Source organism: Arabidopsis lyrata (assembly GCF_000004255.2).
Source record: "Arabidopsis lyrata subsp. lyrata unplaced genomic scaffold ARALYscaffold_6, whole genome shotgun sequence".
NCBI lineage: Eukaryota > Viridiplantae > Streptophyta > Magnoliopsida > Brassicales > Brassicaceae > Arabidopsis > Arabidopsis lyrata.
In genome coordinates this window covers 20,101,035-20,118,085 of record NW_003302550.1, presented here as the reverse complement: position 1 = coordinate 20,118,085, position 17,051 = coordinate 20,101,035, and the positions used below count along the sequence as shown (strand labels likewise).

At 34.1% G+C, this 17,051-nt stretch overlaps 3 protein-coding genes across 4 annotated transcripts; all 3 read right to left on the bottom strand.

The window, feature by feature from the left end:
* Positions 1–7,150: 7,150 nt before the first annotated feature.
* On the bottom strand, positions 7,151–8,536 carry LOC9308568 (putative F-box protein At4g10190). The gene is given in 2 exon segments (XM_021021198.1): positions 7,151–8,218; positions 8,220–8,536. Coding segments are annotated over 2 exon segments (1,119 nt in total). The 5' UTR covers positions 8,516–8,536; the 3' UTR covers positions 7,151–7,395.
* A 94-nt stretch (positions 8,537–8,630) lies between these two features.
* Positions 8,631–11,523, bottom strand: LOC9308567 (light-mediated development protein DET1). Of its 2 annotated transcripts, none has more exons than XM_021021197.1 (10): positions 11,318–11,523; positions 10,583–11,239; positions 10,322–10,510; positions 9,979–10,047; positions 9,827–9,883; positions 9,642–9,722; positions 9,403–9,564; positions 9,225–9,320; positions 9,043–9,142; positions 8,631–8,946 (listed from the first exon to the last, which is right to left on the bottom strand). In XM_021021197.1, the coding sequence occupies exons 1-10, from the start codon at positions 11,387–11,389 to the stop codon at positions 8,807–8,809; spliced, it is 1,623 nt and encodes a 540-aa protein (XP_020876856.1). In that variant the 5' UTR covers positions 11,390–11,523; the 3' UTR covers positions 8,631–8,806. The 2 variants fall into 2 exon arrangements, with proteins under 2 accessions (XP_020876856.1, XP_020876855.1); XM_021021196.1 differs by having other exon boundaries at positions 10,316–10,510; positions 11,318–11,522.
* Positions 11,524–12,518: 995 nt separating this feature from the next.
* On the bottom strand, positions 12,519–13,775 carry LOC9308566 (phytolongin Phyl1.1). The gene is made up of 2 exons (XM_021021195.1): positions 13,658–13,775; positions 12,519–13,528 (listed from the first exon to the last, which is right to left on the bottom strand). The coding sequence occupies exon 2, from the start codon at positions 13,510–13,512 to the stop codon at positions 12,730–12,732; it is 783 nt and encodes a 260-aa protein (XP_020876854.1). The 5' UTR covers positions 13,513–13,528; positions 13,658–13,775; the 3' UTR covers positions 12,519–12,729.
* Between the last annotated feature and the right edge of the window lie 3,276 nt (positions 13,776–17,051).

The window sequence follows — 17,051 nt, the reverse complement described above, 5'->3', positions numbered from 1 at the left end:
TTTAATTTTTGAATTATTTTAAAATTTTAATATGAAAAATAATTTAGATATATTGGATGTGATACAAATATCCTAACACTAAATTTTTAGTACCCATATCCATATTCATATTTGCATACATCTACATATTACTATACATACCATATACTCAAACGTTCTTGAATGCCCGAATATACAGAGTTATGAGTACAATAGTTAGAAAAGAACTTACCTTCATTATGGTGAAGTCAATACCTTTTTTCCCAGTAAGTAGACCAGGAGTAAAATCTTCACTAACTAGTATCATTCCGGATCCATTTGGACAGAAGGGATTATAACACTCATGTCCTCCTGACTGAATCAAACCATATAATATGCGACTTTAAATCATTGAATTATCAATTATGCATAAGTCGTGTATATGGTATAAATTATATAAAAACAAGATCTAGTCCGCTCACATTTGTAAATACGAATAGCCGCGAGTTAGAGTCATGGTATAATTGCGGGTGTACCTAAAATGAATAGAAAATATGATTCATATACATTAATAATAGAAAAAGATACACCATAATACATCGAATATAAAAAATAGCGGATCTGAATTTATATTAACTTACGGTCCAACCAACTTGGATGAATTCATTTCCAATTTGAAAATGCATCCGAGTAGAGCTAAATTGCATAGGTTCAACTGAAGGAGTGAATGCATTAATATTCATAGACGCACCATTGTAACTCCTAGGTTTCCCTTTAGTAGTCCGCACCACAGCAAACTGAGTAGTGAATACAATGGTTGAGAAAACTAACATTGTGATATGGCTAAATTGTAATGCTCAGAAATTAGAATCAATATCTTATAAATTGGTATAAGTAATTTGAGTCAATAGAAACCACATTTTTGATGTATTCAAATATAACAGTATCAAATAATAGATAATATTAAATTATGAATTACAATATACAATTACTTATATTTCCTAATGTATCATCCACCATATATAAACTTTCCACGAAATATTAATCAAAATCACGTGTTTGTAATAAAGCTATACATTATTAACATGAATTTTTTGTAATATTTTTGTATTCATCAAATTAAAAAAAAAATATTAATCATTGTTTTAGTTAATAATTATGTGCAAACATTTTCATCTATAATTTTAGCTTTTCCACCAATCTTATTATTATAAAGTTCTATTATATATTCTTAACATTTCTTACTCGTAAGATAAAAACTTAAAGAAAGCACTTACATGATGACTTTCAATAGAAGATGTAGGTTTATAGGTTTTGCTCCACGAACTTTGCGGATTAGAATTATCGCCATCGAAAGATTTCATTTTCAAAAGAGCCTCTTTATTGACTCGAAGTATAGGAACGGTACCAATAGGACAGCCTACGCCATTCTCCCAAAAGTGACCAAATGTTTTGTTACTATGTGTCTCTCTTTTCATTTTTGACCCTCCGAGGTATGATATACGCATCTGCACATCAAAATCCAATATAAATTAATTAATTAGTCATACCAAAATTATATTTTAATAAAGGTACTCTTCTTAAATTAATCTACTATAAAAAATGTAAATTGAAAATCAAAAGTACATTTTTGAAATATCACTCGCTAATCAAAATACCGTATCAATTACTTATACTTCATATTAAATATTTTAAAAATTTTGGGTCATTATATGTGTATCCAATATCAGTTTTTAAAAAAGAAGGTAGCTTAGTTATTAGAAAGAAGTTTACCAAATAGCAATAGGGAAGATTGCAATAAAGAAAATAACAATAATTTGAAATATAAATTTGCATTTTATCTTTTTATTTTAACAATTACTGGAAACTTTACTTTTCTTTATGTAACATGTTATTTTGTTATATAGAAGTCTAATGTTTCACAAGGTAGGTGATATTTATTATTCATTACTGTTTTATTTGATTATGTAGACGTCTAACTTATCACATGACGTTCAAACCAAACTAAATCCTAAACTTAAATTCTTATTAGATTCTAATCTCCAATCTAGTGGACACACACAAAAATTACTTATCTCGTAATAATTACTAATTAATAAAATAATAAAAATAATCCAAAAATTATATCAGTCACAGTATTGCCAATTTCTTAATTACCATCTATTTACATAGAGTTGTAATCCTCTAAATATCAAGAAAATACATATTATCAATGCAATACCTTATAGTGAAATGTGTAGTTCTTCATGGATGAGTGGTCAAGTCCTGGTTGTTTGTAGAAATCCACGCAGCCATACCGCTCACCATTAATAGACTGCGTATTCATAAAGAAAAAAATATATTATCTGTTTTCATAATATTTCATAAGTGTTTCACGCATGATTTCATAACTTCTATCGTCTTTCTATTATACATATCCAAGGATACTTAGGATAAGAATTCTAATAATATATATATTTGATAAACACATTCAATTATTCTATAACATGGTGAGAAGATAAACCTTTATGATTTTAACCGCAGGTTTGTTGATAAGCTTAAGTTTTTGCTCTATTTCAAGATCTTTATTACTTTTTAATATCTTTGGTTCTTCTACAACGCCATGGCAATGACCCAATAGAAAGCTACAACATATAATATAGCACATCAATGGAAGTCCACACACTAATTTCATTTTCATCAACCTGTAGACTAGAAAAGTGAGATCATTAGTTTTTTTCTTATATATATATACAATTATTATTAAGATATAGTAGTTGGGGAAAGATTTGAAGAATTCATTTGGGATAATCACCTTCTCCCTATAAATGTAATATGTCTGAATGCTTCATTAGAGTAGAATATACATATATATATATACACTTAGTTAGGGGTTATAGACAAACTAATTACTTACAAATAGTAATTACATTTCCTTAAATCCATTCAAACCTAAATACATTGATATAATAGTATATATCTTTGAACCTTACACAAGTCAAACAAAATTTCTTCTTAAATTAAGTAATTTCTATCAATACATTTAAGAGATTTAGGGGGTGTTATTCAATGGTGGAGTTAAAGTCAATTCTTTAAGGTTTAGATTTGTTTTCTGATATTGGTTTTAAGAATCTGTTTGTGTGGATTTCAAAATCTCTGCAGTATATCTTGGATTTTGATTCTAATAATTTACTCATGAAACTCCAAAGAGGTTTCATTTGAAATGACTTAATATACAAAGATTTTACAAGTCTTTTAGTTTTGAATAACACTGGATTTTACAAACCTTAAAGAATTGACTTTAACTCCACCATTGAATAACACCAAACTTTTAAAATCTAATGAAGTATAAGATCTAATAACACCAGATTTTAACGTTAGATTTATAATCATTAGTTGAATAACACTGGATTAGTGTTGGATTTCAATTCTATTAAAATTCATCATTGAATAACACCACCTTACTGTTATCTTTAACGCTAATTAACTTTAACAACTGAAGGTTAGCATAATTAATTGGGGGACCATACATAAGTCAAACATAATTTCTTCTTCAACTAAATAATTTTCATCGATACATTTATGATATTTATTCATATCTTTGATGCTAATTGTTTTACACCAGCATGACATATTATTTTAACATTTTTCTTAAAAAGGAATCTGAAAATGATAATTTTAGTTAAGTATTTGTAATAAATTTATGTGTAGTTTGAAGATAGTAAATTTTTTGTTGCTTTTATAATCCTATTGTATAAAATATATTTATAAATAAATTAATTATATGTGTCGATTATTTTAACTAGAGAAATTAAATTCGAAACTTAATTTAACATTACTATCCTTATCGGCTAAAGCTGTGATTCATAAAACGGGAAAAATTACTAGGAACTTAAACCTTATTATTTCTAACATTCCTGGTGCAACAGTTGAGGGAGTAGTGAAAGGAATAGTTGATGAAACTACTGTTGAGGTGATAAAAACTAATTTATATCAATACATATAATATATTGTTAGTGATAATTAATTTTTTTACCGTACTTACAGGTCACTGCATATCCTTTTTATCATGATACCCTTTCTGCCAAGCTCTAGCAAACCAAGTTCTTTCGGTAAATCATTTTCTCCTGGCGAACAAAGTCTTTTTGGTGAATACAGTCCTTGAAAGTATGTTCGAACTTTTTTGTGCAACGATGATAGAAGTTATGAAGTTCAATATAAGTGATTTTAAATTGTTGTGTCTTATAACATCTAATGCTTAGCAAGTTTCAGAAATAGTAACTTATATATAAACTTTTGGCAGACAAAAATCATTAGTGAGGGACTGGCTAGAGAGTGCTTATTGTATTCAGTCATCTAACTATGAGATTAGTATTTCGTGATGTGACATATGAATTGTCAAAGAAGATATCACTCATGTCTTGACATGGAAATCGTAAGATCATGAAGAGAAATGTTCTCGAGCGATTATGAAGCATAGTGAACTTAAAGGTTATAGGGAATAAGGGAAATGGTTATTCATCCCAATACAAGCTGCAATTTTTGTTGCTAAACCATTGAGAAAGTGGTCTATGCTACAATACCGACAATATATAATCGTTAAACCATCCCAAGACATCGAACCTTCTTGCGCGCCCTATGTTTTTTGCGTACTAGTTCATATGTTATGAGGTTTTGTCCAATAGATTGGTTTTGATAAAAGGACCCGATTATCCTTGTTACGTGGGCAATCCAGTACTACAACATTGGGTAGAAATCACTTCCCCTCCACCAAGTATTTCTTCTGTGTTTGGTTTGGTGACACGCGTGGATAAGGATGGCGTTGTTTTAAGGTTCAAAGTGATTAGGTTAGTTTCACTGCTACCAACGAGTGATGTATTCTGAATTTGTTTGAATATTTATAGAGATACATTTTCACTCTCCGACACTTTAATGAAAGTGTTTGTGCGTTTAGGCACTTTCAAAGGAGAAGGTACTTTGCCAAGCTTAATTGTCCATATTGCCCTCAAACCAATTATCGTCTATTTCAAAACCGAAACCGTTTAGCAGCGACAATTTACCATCCCATTTTCCCATCTTCTTTACTATTTCTCGCACCCAGTAAAAACCCTAAATTCCTTGTTCTTTGCATGCTTAGACTTGGTCGATGATTTGGAGATCCGGCGATGTTCCCGGTTACATTCCTCGATTTCAGATTAATTACTCGTTCTTTGGTTCCACTTTGAAGTTTCCGTTATTAATATTCTCTAATTATCATCATCTTTCTCTACTCCGGCTACATTTTGCAGTCATCTTCAACATGAATATCCTTTTCTGCAATCCTAATTTTGCAGCCATCGTTAAGAGTTATCTCAGAATCTTGTTTTTTTTTACGTATGTTTTGAATGCTTTTTACATATAAATATTGTAAATATAGCATAATTTAAGTTCGAAAAGCTAAAGACTTTGAGTTTTATTTAATTGTTCGGTGGTTAAATCGATAATCTCAGAATAAAAATTGCTTTCTCACCATTTTCTCATTTTTTTTCAACTCGCCGGAAATCTGTTAATCTATTTAACTCTATTCTATCTACTTGATAATGAAGCAAAATCAATTATTGCACCACGAAATTTTAGATTTAAAACAAAATTTCTTTCGATTTTAGGATAAAGAGTAAATCTCCTTCGTTCTCGATTTATTTTATTTTTTCTCTTAAATTCGGATTTTCTGAATATTTATATATATATTTAAGTAAAAGAAATAAAATATAATCAATTTTTGTCGTTTATGTAGTTTGGTTGTAGAAAAAAAATTAAACCAACACAGTTACAAGAGCATTTTTGTCCAAAAAAAAGCCCAAATAGTCAAATGGTGATAACGCAACTTGACTTTGCCAAATGGTGAGAAGAAAACTCAATTTCTTACCAAACGTAAAAATTTATTTGAAAAAGAATCATCATTTGTTGGAGATGTGATTGCTTCTTTTCTCTAACATCCATAAGCGATACAAGTTTGAAAGTATAATACTTCACTCCTAGCCCAAAAAAAAAAAAAAACGCTTTCTCTTTTATGCTTTATCTTTATTATAACTTTTCATTCTCTGTTTAATCACTTACAAAAATGTTACTTTCATAAAAAAAAATGTTTCAAACGATCGTGTTATTAATAATAATTTTTCTCTTTTATAATTTTACTTATTTTAAAAAATTTTGAAAACCGTTTACAATATAACGCAAAAATTTGATAGAATTTACATAATATTTTAAGTATTAGTAATCAGTATCACAATAATTTAATACATAAACGTGATCCAAAAAGATTTGGTAATATTTGTTGAAAATGTGTCTGGTTCGTAACCTAGTTGTATATATAAGTCAAGTTGAGTGGTCATGGCATCGACATAACCAAAGCTAAGCTTATCATAAGAATTTCACAAATTGGAATATCATGGCCGTCTTTTAACATATACAAGTGGAGCAGGTTAACAGATTTCCAACTCAACAAAGAAAAGTTTGGATATAAATTAAACTACCAAATTAAAGTACAAGAGAAAATTAATATTTTGATCAAGTTTAGATATAGTTTTTGTTAATCCTAACTTTCTAAATCTTAACTGTTGTTGGAGCTTGTACCACAAGAGTTTATACAACACCGATTAGAGCTGTCAAAATAGGCTGTCCACGTCCATTAGCCCGGTCCAATATTGACCATTTTAGTTATGGACAAATAGTGACCATGTCCATTAACGCCCATGTCCATTAAGGACCATGCCCATTAATGCTCATGTCCAAATGGGCTGTCCATTGGTCACCACTAGAACAAATTTTTAAAAAAGCAAATTTCTGCAAAAGTATCAAATTCAATCTAAAAGTCTAAAACAAATATCTAAATAAACAATAAAGTATCAAATCCAAAAGCAAATCATAGCAATAAAGTATCAAATCCCTAAATTATCTATGATTTCGATTTTAAGAAACTTAGTAAATAACTAAATGAGTTACGATTTTTCTCCAAATTGATTTGACCTAACATTTTGAGTGCATTGGGCCGTATTGAGCCGCCCATGTCCATGACGTCAAGTCCATTAACGCCCATGTCCATTAAGGACCATGGCCATTAACGCCCATATCAAAATAGGCTTGTCCATGACCGGTCCAATAGGTGTTGGACACGGACAGCCCATGGGTGGCCCGCCCATTTTGACAGCTCTACCACCGATGAACCTTAACCCAACTCATTTCCTTTTTCTATGCACTCGCACGAGCAAAAGTACGGATCGGAAGGTAGGTGTCGTAAGACATAAAGAAACGAGTGGACACTTTTTTTTCTAAAAACGCCATTTTTTTTCTCTTAAAACGCCATTATATGACTTCTTTTAAAATCAAATATCAAGACTTGGATAGATAATACATAACTTAGTGTGACAATCATAGATTACTAGATCTTCTAGCTACTTCCTTTTTGCCTCACTCGAAGAATTATAAACCTTGTTGGATTTGAACCAAAGTTGGAACATAATTGTCGACAAGTGAGCATCGAGATTCTGCATCATGATGATCCACTTGTATACATTTATCCTTTCCCACAACGTGTAAGAAAACGTCAGAGACCCAATATTTACCGCGACACACCAAAACTTTGTTCTCCTGGTCGACCAAGAAATTCATCCCACGAGCAAAGCAAAAAGGCTTGTAGAGATTTGCTAAATTAACTGATAGGAATTTTCTCCATGACGCAGCTCCCGTACTCTCAATCGTAGTTGCAATCCATACATCTATATGGAGTTCTTGAATGATGCTCCGAGTAGCTATACAAATTTTTGGATCTTCTCTAGTAACTGATAAAGCAAAAATACGATCAGGAAGATGATCACCCGGAAGAGATACCCTTGCAAAACTCTCTGTTGAAAAATCAAAACCAAGTTTAAAATGCCCACTTGTGAAGTCGTTAGTAGAAGCAAGCCAGTAAGTGTTTCCATTAACAGACATGCCGCGGTCCGTACACCGCGGTATGAACCATTCCCTAATTATCTTACCAATAACTCTCCAAGAATTAGAGTTAAAGTCATAGATTTCGTAGTCAAGTAATACTGGGCTAGTATAATCAAATTGATCCATCCTCAAGATTTTGTACTTGTTGCATGAGGATTTACCGAAAGCATAGATATCGAATTTCTTGTAGGAATTTCTTGGTTGGATCCACTTAATTTCACATGAACACGGATTCGAAACAACTAGTCTATTGTCTATGGTGGTGCATAGCAATAAGCCGTCGCAATGAAAGACTTTGCAAATATCAATCTAAAGAATCAGAAAGAGGATCTTTTAGGCTAAATTGACTTATTACCTTTACCTTGTTGTTGTTAATCTCATGGAGATCGACGCTCACCAGATAAACCCTAAAAGCAATCAACATGATAATCAGAGAGTGCCTTGGTGCATTAGCATAGTGTTTCTTAGCAAATCTCCCATCTTTGATCAGAACGTTCCATCTTTTGGATGTAGTTCGTAATCGTACCAAAGATTCCGCCGGAACCCTAGAGAGTATCTCCACTACCAAATCCTCGGGAAGATCTATTCTGTTTCTCTTCTTCATCATCTAAAAAACAGATTGTTTAATGATAACTTGCTTCCAAAGAAACTAGGGTTGCAAGAGGAGGAGGAGATGAGAGACTTATGAGATAAACCTAATGCAGAATTTTTAAGTAATACAATTGTCGGTCAAAATTACAATTATTTCTTCGTAGTGAACATATATAATTGGTATCTTCCTTTTTAAGATAGATACAAACACTTTATGCATGTATTATGTGTTTTGAGATACTTTCTATTACAAACAATAGATTACAACATGTAGACAGACTACTAGACTGATGGAAACCACAAGAGGTCATCGCCGAAAATGGATATTGACGACAGAAGGCGGCATGAAAAGTGTTTGTTGAATAGAGATGGCAAGTGGTAAATGAGGATGGAACAAGAATGAACATATCTTCTTGCTTCGACCATCTGCAGTTCCACACTCTGGCCCTGTTCACCATTTAATATACAATCCCAACGTTAAATTGTGTTCTGTGCGGTTTGGTTTTTCGTCATCTTAATATCTAAGCAACTAAAACAGCCAACCTGGTTTTATCTTGAATTTCAGCGTTTGCGGTTGCCTTCGAGATATGAACTTGATTGGATTGTCTGAGGATTGTCTATGCCTATCTGCTGCGGAAATTAACTGTAACCATATCCGAAATTAACTTAAACTGGATAAACTCAATCCTGAAGTAGAAGAGAATAAGGGTTTAAATAATGGTTACCTTTTCGTCGAACCGGAAGAGAGATTGGTCGAAATATGGGGAGGGACTTTGTGACTGACAACTGAAAGGCAAAGAGAGCAACATCTTCTTCACAAACTGTGTAGAAAAATTGATTAGATTCAAGTCTCTATCTCTCTCTCATAAAAACCAACATATCGATATACAGAGATGTGCCAACCTGAGAAAAACTGTTTGATTTGTTTTTCATGTACTTTAGTTGTTCAAGAGCATGGACGCTGTTAGAATGCGATGTTACAAAGTTCATGAATGGCGTACTACTTGATACTGTAAAGTGATCACTGAACTGCTCAAATAATTGGTAAAGATCTTCTGCTGAGTTCTGCATAAATCAATATACTAAGTCAAGTTATAAGTAAATGCAATTTCCCACAAATTAACTGGCCAAAATCAATTTACCTGATAGAATGCTACAATGTCAGTTGTTTCCATATTATACACCGCGAAGAAAGCTGGATGATGATCAGCACTTCTTGTTACCTGATTAACCCATCAACATCATAAATCTAATCAACCAAATTGTAATTTCTGAAAATGACAGTATCAGTTCGATGTAACCAAAACTTGTATTATAGAGAGCTTACCCCACCATCTACACTGCCAAATTTGATTAGCAGGTGTTGTCGATCCAAAAACTGAACCTGGACATCAAGAATACGCGAAAGGTTAGGTTTTCTCTTCATCAAATGCAAACACTTGACACAGATTCCAAAAGCTAGAAGACATGATTGATTACCTTCCAAATAATCAAGTCGACATAATCCTGGAAATGGAAATAAAACTTCTTCTTAAGACTTTGAACCCTCTGGCAAATAAAAAATGTGTCTTTCGATTAGTTCATATCCAAGATGTAGTGTTTCAAAACGACATACATCGCAAATTACAAAGAAAGGTAGATAAATGCAACGAGCTTGTAAGATTAGCTGCATCAAGTAAGAAGTCACTGTCAACTGCATCAATCCTAAACCTTAAAATTCTGTTATCCTACTCAACATCTATGAGAGGAAGCAGTAACAGATTACGAAACTCAGAGCAATTTTATAAAGGAATAGAGAAGTTGAAGAACAACGAACCAGTACATTATCCGATTCTTCATTCCAAATCTCCCTGAATATAAAAGAAAGTAATCGTTGCTTAATACCACTAAGAAACGAATTCGTAGGATTTGGCTGAGGCTGACTATGATGCAACCCATTCTCCGCAACATCATCGTCATCCTTATTCCCCGATAAACTTTGCTGTTTGCTCTTATCTTGACTCATCATTGCCTAACATCAAAAACCTCACAAATCTCAAAACTTTATCTACTCCACAAGATTACAGAGAACAAACTCACTTACCTGAGAACTCGAATTGAGGAAAAGCTCATCATCTTCACGACAAAAGTAACCAATAGCACGAGCATCAACAAGATGACCAGAATCTCTAATCTGAAGAAGATGAATCCTCTGATAACGCAAGGATAAAATCGCTAAAAGATCATCATAAAGAAACACACCCATATTATGAGCCAAATTGACGAAATCATGAAGAAAAACCCTCTCATCAAGAACATCACCATCATCTAATCGAAGAAGTATGAAAGTGATCTTATCAATCGATGGAACACCAGGAACCGCGTCATTAGTAGGAGATGAATCGTGGATCTGAGCTGTTGAAGTAGCGAAAAGACCGAAACGACGAGTTTTGTGGTAGAGGAAGAAGTCTTTGCAGATAAGTTCGTTCGATGAAGCAAGATTGACTGAGTAGAGTTGAGTGAAGAAGCTATCGAATTTCGAAGCACGGCGAGGTAGAGGAGTGGAATCATCATCATCGGAGGTTGTTGAATATGTGAGCCAAGAAGGACGATAGACTATGAGTTCTTGGTGGTTACGGCTGAAACTAATGAGGAAGAGTCCGTCTTCTGTGAATTTGCGGAAACAGTGATCGGGAGAATCGACATCGTAGAGTGTGTAGCTTGGGACTAGGTTTTCGTAGAAGTGTCTTGCGCGATTTACCTGCCATTGAAGAAGAAGAAGAGATAAGGAAAAAGAGAGATTGAGATTGAGAGATTGAGAGAGAGATTTGGAACTGACGGAAGCGCCGGGAGGAGGAGTTCGAATCTGACGTTCGAAAACCCTAGCGGTGACGTTACCGCTTGTGAACATTTGTTGGCCCAAAAGGGCACAATAAAGGAAGGTTTTTTTTTTGAGGTTTGTGTTCTGGTTTTAGTGGTGAAAATGGAGGAGACGATGGGAGAGAGAAACTGTGGCTTGGTTTTGGTTCTGTTGATTTTTTCTTTGGGAGGTTTGGTTTCTCATTAATATGTTTAGATTAGTAATGGGCCTGAGATTGGTGTTTGGTAATGGGCCAAGAGCTGCAAAATTGGGTTATTGCCTTATTGGGTTATTTTAGGGAAAAAGCGGGAAGCGGTAAAAGATAGCGGTACTAGTTCAAGTTCGGATTCGGTTTGGGGAATCTGAAATCCCAAAACACTAGTCCCCATTCGGATATTTTTCATTAACGAGTTTGGATTTGGATCGGGTTTGGGTTTAGGGATTTTGCCCAAGCCTATTGGTACTACTTCCTCTTTGTAACAATTTCTTTTGTTGTACTGCTTGCTTTGTCTAGCTACCGCTTTTTACTTCTCATTTTGTTGATCGGTGACAACAAGAACAGTATATCCCTATACTGCAGTGGTAAGAGGTTACCGATGGGAACCATTAATCCGTTGAGAAATCGGGTTTTTCTATTAGATTGCATGAGAAAGAAAAATATTACAAGCTCATCCCATGTTATAGTGTTTAGTGATAAAAGCCTATTTTACAAATTTAAACTAGAGAGAAAATCTTTGGAGAAATTAGGTACTTAAATCAATCAACAAGGGGATTAACATTTTACCAACGGTTTCTCAAGTTTACGGAGAAGTCGAACCGTTTCTGCAAGTTGAGTGTAGAGGGAGAAGCTGAATGAGCAGATTGAGTATTCAGGATTGAGTTGGTCACTAAAAGAGAACGAGATCTTGAGAATCGCTAAAGCCAGTTTCGGATTGGAGTCTTTGACGCTTGAGGAATCCTCGAATCTATGAGAGAAAGGAACAAATCATACGATCAATATGCTTGTTACTACTGCAAGGACCCATATTTTGAGTTTCAGGTTCTTTACAAGTTCCAGCTAAGCCTCACATAGGGATTTAACTTGGACCATCATCATACACATTAGGATTTAACTTGAAAGAGATTTGAGTTCGAAGTTGAAGCTCAAACAGTTTAATCATATAAAGATGGACGTTACCCGTATCGTGAAGTCACAAATAACACTGAACAGAAACTAGATCCAACTGTACATATTCAAAGCTGTGAATAAAGCAAAATTGTAACTTAAGGCTTCACATACAATCAACAATGCTGCATAGTTTTGCCTACTGGAATTGCACAAGGGAATGTAAAGAATCGATATCGTGTATATCCGAGTTTTGTTTTACACAATCAGAAACAGAATTTGTAGATCACGAACGTGTACACTCGATACCCCGACATATAGCCAACCAAATACCAAACAGTGTCAAGCAAATAGCTGCATCAATAGCAAGAACAATCTGAACTAAACGCCGCCATTTCCATTCAAAGCTTTGAGTAACAGAACGTCCTCTACTCGATACACATTCCTTCTCCAACGACGTTCCTGCTCCCGCTCCCGCTGAAACATCGGTTCTGTTCTCCCTATCATTAGACTTTCTGTGTTCTTCAACCTCAATGCCTCTAAGTGAAATCACATGATCTTTCCCTTTCTTCTTCTCTTGCTTACTTGACCTCCCCAACAACGGAGCTTTAGTCGAATTCGAAACTTCGCTTTGTTCACCAAGATTACTCTTCAATTCATTGTTAGTACTCTCAGCAGCAACACGTTCAAGCGAAGCTATAAGTCTAGCAACAACAGGAACAAGCTGATCTTCAACATTAATAGAACCAATCATAGCAGTAAAACTTCCTCTAGAATTATTCCTCGCAGCTTTCTTGAATTCATCTCTCAAATGTTCAAGAAACTTAAGAACACTAGATCTCTTCAAAACCTCATCAACAATGGCGAAATAAACAAACCCATCTCCAAATAAAAACCCAAATCTTCTCTTCCCAATAGTTTCAAAGTACCAATTGTGAAAAGGAGGAGACTTTTCTAAACACAAAGCAGCAAGACTCTCGTTGGTTTGGTCTCCACCGTTGTAAGAGTAAAGAATCTGATTGTCTCTTGAGACACAACAGTAATGAACTGTGTTCTTGATTAAACCCATTGGAGAAAAAGATTGTCTTTTTTGTTTTTAAGCAATCAAATTGAGACAGAAGAGGAAAGAAGAGAAGTCTGTGATTAGAGCAAAGAAGAAGAGAGAAATTGAGATGAAGAAGTCAAAGAGAAAATCAAAGAGAAGAAGAAAGTACCAACAAAATCCTTCGGCGATGTATTCAAAATCGAGAATGAATTCTCTCATTCCCTCTTCTCTAGGGTTCTTGGGTCATGTGTGAGCTTTTGAGATGAGTCTATTATCTTTGTGAAGAATAAGTCAGAACTCACGACCAAACTAGAGGACGTGGTCCACAACGCTATTTTTTTTTATTACTAAATTCTATATATGTGCCTTCTTTGAAAAATTGCTAGGCGCTAGTTGGACGTTCGGTATGGACCTAGCGATTAATCGGAAAATTGGACTAAAATCAGGGAAAGTGGGCCTAGCGATTAACATAATTACAGTAACACGTAAAACTGTATTTTTGAGAAAACAGGGTGGACCTAGCGATTAAGCGGGGAGTAATCGGATTAGACGGAGATTTTTAGAACAGGGTATATATGTAACACTAGCATGATTTTAAGTTAAAAAAGTTAAGGAATTAGTAAATCAATCAAATATTCTTAAAACATAATTATACTCTCTAATTTCAATAAAAAAAAAACATTGCATTCTCTCTAGAAGAAATGTTAATCCGATCTAACACCGCAAAGACGATGACGAGTTCTCGGAGAACCTCACGAAGACGGCGACAACAAAACCTACAGTGAACATTGTGTACCAATTGTCAAGTTATTCAAGCTCAAAGGTGTTGTTATGTTTAAAACATGTTTGCAGAATTTTTGTATTCAATTTGGTTTTGTAGACTATATCTTATATATAAGAAGTGTAGTAAGCGGTATAATTCAGATGAGTATAGGAGACTGATTAGTGGGTGTGATGCTAGCAGAAAGTGATGTGGCTAGCCCAGCCCAGGCCAAAAAATATGAGTTTTGGATTTAAATTTTTGTTGTTGGCTTCTTGTTAATTCTACACAAGAAAAATTCAGATACTTATATATCCTTTAATAAATTTACTTTCAAAGTCTAATTTTGGGCTCTTATTTGTATTTTCGATAAATTCTCACTTGTTATAAACCATATGGATGGACTCCATAACCGGCCCATGCCCCATTAGGGTTTTACCTTATTTTCTGTATCCTGCTATTAGCCTTGTATATATATCCCTTTTTCATTAATGAAAGAGTAAGTTCACAACACGTTATCAGCACGAGTTTGCTCTAAAAAAAAAAAAAAAAAAAAAAACACCTTCAAAAAGCCCTAACCCTAAAAAAAAAAAAAAAAAAAAAACCGCACATCATCAGATCCGATCGCGGTACTGTTCATCGCGGTACTGTTCATCATCGACACTGTTCATCGTCGGCACTGTTCATCGTCGGTACTGTTCATCATGGTACTGTTCATCGCGGTACTGTTTGCGGTTCGTTGCAGCAGCGTGAGATACCGAGGTTTTTAGCTCCCGGTCCTAATCAATTCAAAATTCAATCAGTGGTTAAAGGTCTACCTAACTCTGAAAACCCTGAATCGAATCTGATTAATGTTCAAACTAAAACCCTAAAATCTGAAACCCTAATTTACGTGTGCATAGATTGTTTTGTTGATTAATTGAATGAATCTAAACCCTCAATCATAAAATAAAATCTGTTTTGATTAAATCCTATGCGCATATCTTAAACCCTAAAATCTTAAATCGCGATTCTCAATATATAAAACCCTAAAATATGTTGCTTGTTTTTGATTGAATTGAATCCCTAATGATAGAAATCTAAATCGCGATCTTATTCCCTAAAAGCCTAAACCGGTTTGCTTGATTGTTCTCTCATGCCATAAAACCTCCATAAATATAAATCCTAATCGCGATTGTAATCGCGAAAACCAAACCGCCATTTCCGTTTCTAATTCTAAATCGAAACCTTAATCAGATCATAACCGGTTTGATTAACCGGTTTAATCCTAATCGCGATTTAAAATGCGAAACCCTAACTGCAAGTTGCAGTTTGATTATAGACCTAAAACTGGACTTATGTTCGGTATAATCCAAAAGAAAACCGAAACCCTAAATCCTCGATTAAATCCGATTCTCGTAAACCCTAAGTCACGGTTTAAGATCAAGTTTCCCATAAATAGAAAGTTCCATATAAGGAAAGTTTCCAGAAATAGAAAGTTTTATAAAATAGCAAGTTTCCCAAAATAAAAGGTTCCCTAAAATAGCAAGTTTCCCAAAATGGAAAGTTACCAAAATAGGAAACCCCTTCATAAAGAAATATTCCAAAACCCTAAAGTACACGTTTGTTTAAGATTTTTTTCTAGATGAGAAATAGAAAGTTTCCATAAATGGAAAGTTCCATATAAGGAAAGTTTCTATAGATAGAAAGTTCCATACATAAAACCGAAACCCTAGTAAAAACCCTAGTACTATAAATCGCGGATGTTAAAACCCTAAAACTTAACCGCAAAATCCTAATATCCTAATCTAGTATGATCCGATTGTTTGGTTGTTTTTTTGTTGCATACTAGATCAATCTTCTAGGGTTGATTTCATCCACATATATATAACATGATTGTTTAGAAAACACTTGCTGAAGACAAGCATGGCTCGGTCTTAAATACCGCATGACTTGGTCTAACCGATTACATGAGTTCTCATTTAACTCTATATATTATAGATGTCAGAAATCAACTATTATGAATACACGACACTCAATGTCTCTGGTGACAATTATTTACAATGGACTTTGGACACTGAGATTGTCCTAAAGGAAAAAGGGCTTGGTGAATCTATTGTGGAAGGAAACAATGTCACCAGAAGAGAAAGATATAAGGCGATTACTAACATACGCCATCACCTCAATGAGAGTCTCAAAATCAGTACCTCACTATTAAGAATCCTCTGGACCTCAGGACAGAGTTGAAAAAAAAAAAAAATCAATATAACCACCAAAGAACGGTGCTATTACCCAAAAGCCCGATTCGATCGAAAGAATCTCAAATTCCAGGAATTCAAATCCATGAATAAGTATAACTCAGCACTATCTAAAATAGTGTCAATACTGAGATTCCGTGGTGAGGAAGTTACTGAGAATGACTTGCTAGAGAAAGCATTCTCGACCTTTCACACAAACAATATATTGCCTGAGCAACAATATCGTGAAAAAGGTTTTTACCACATATGCAAGTCTAAACTCTTGTTTTGCTATTTGATGAGCAAAAAATGAGTTATAAATAGTGAAATGAGACCTCCTGGTCCTACCCCATTATCAGAAGCCCATTGGGCTGAAGAGCCTAAAGAGACTAAAGAGTCTAACCACGTCCAAAGAGATAAGTATCATGGCCACAGTCATGGTAAATGGAATAAATGTGGTAGAAGTGGCAATTATAATTTATATGATCAAGAAAACCATTCATATGGTTAAGGCCGCCGACCCGACTTTGGTCGTAATCGAGGTAGAGGCCGCGGTATACCCAAACTACAACACTCAAATAAACTTG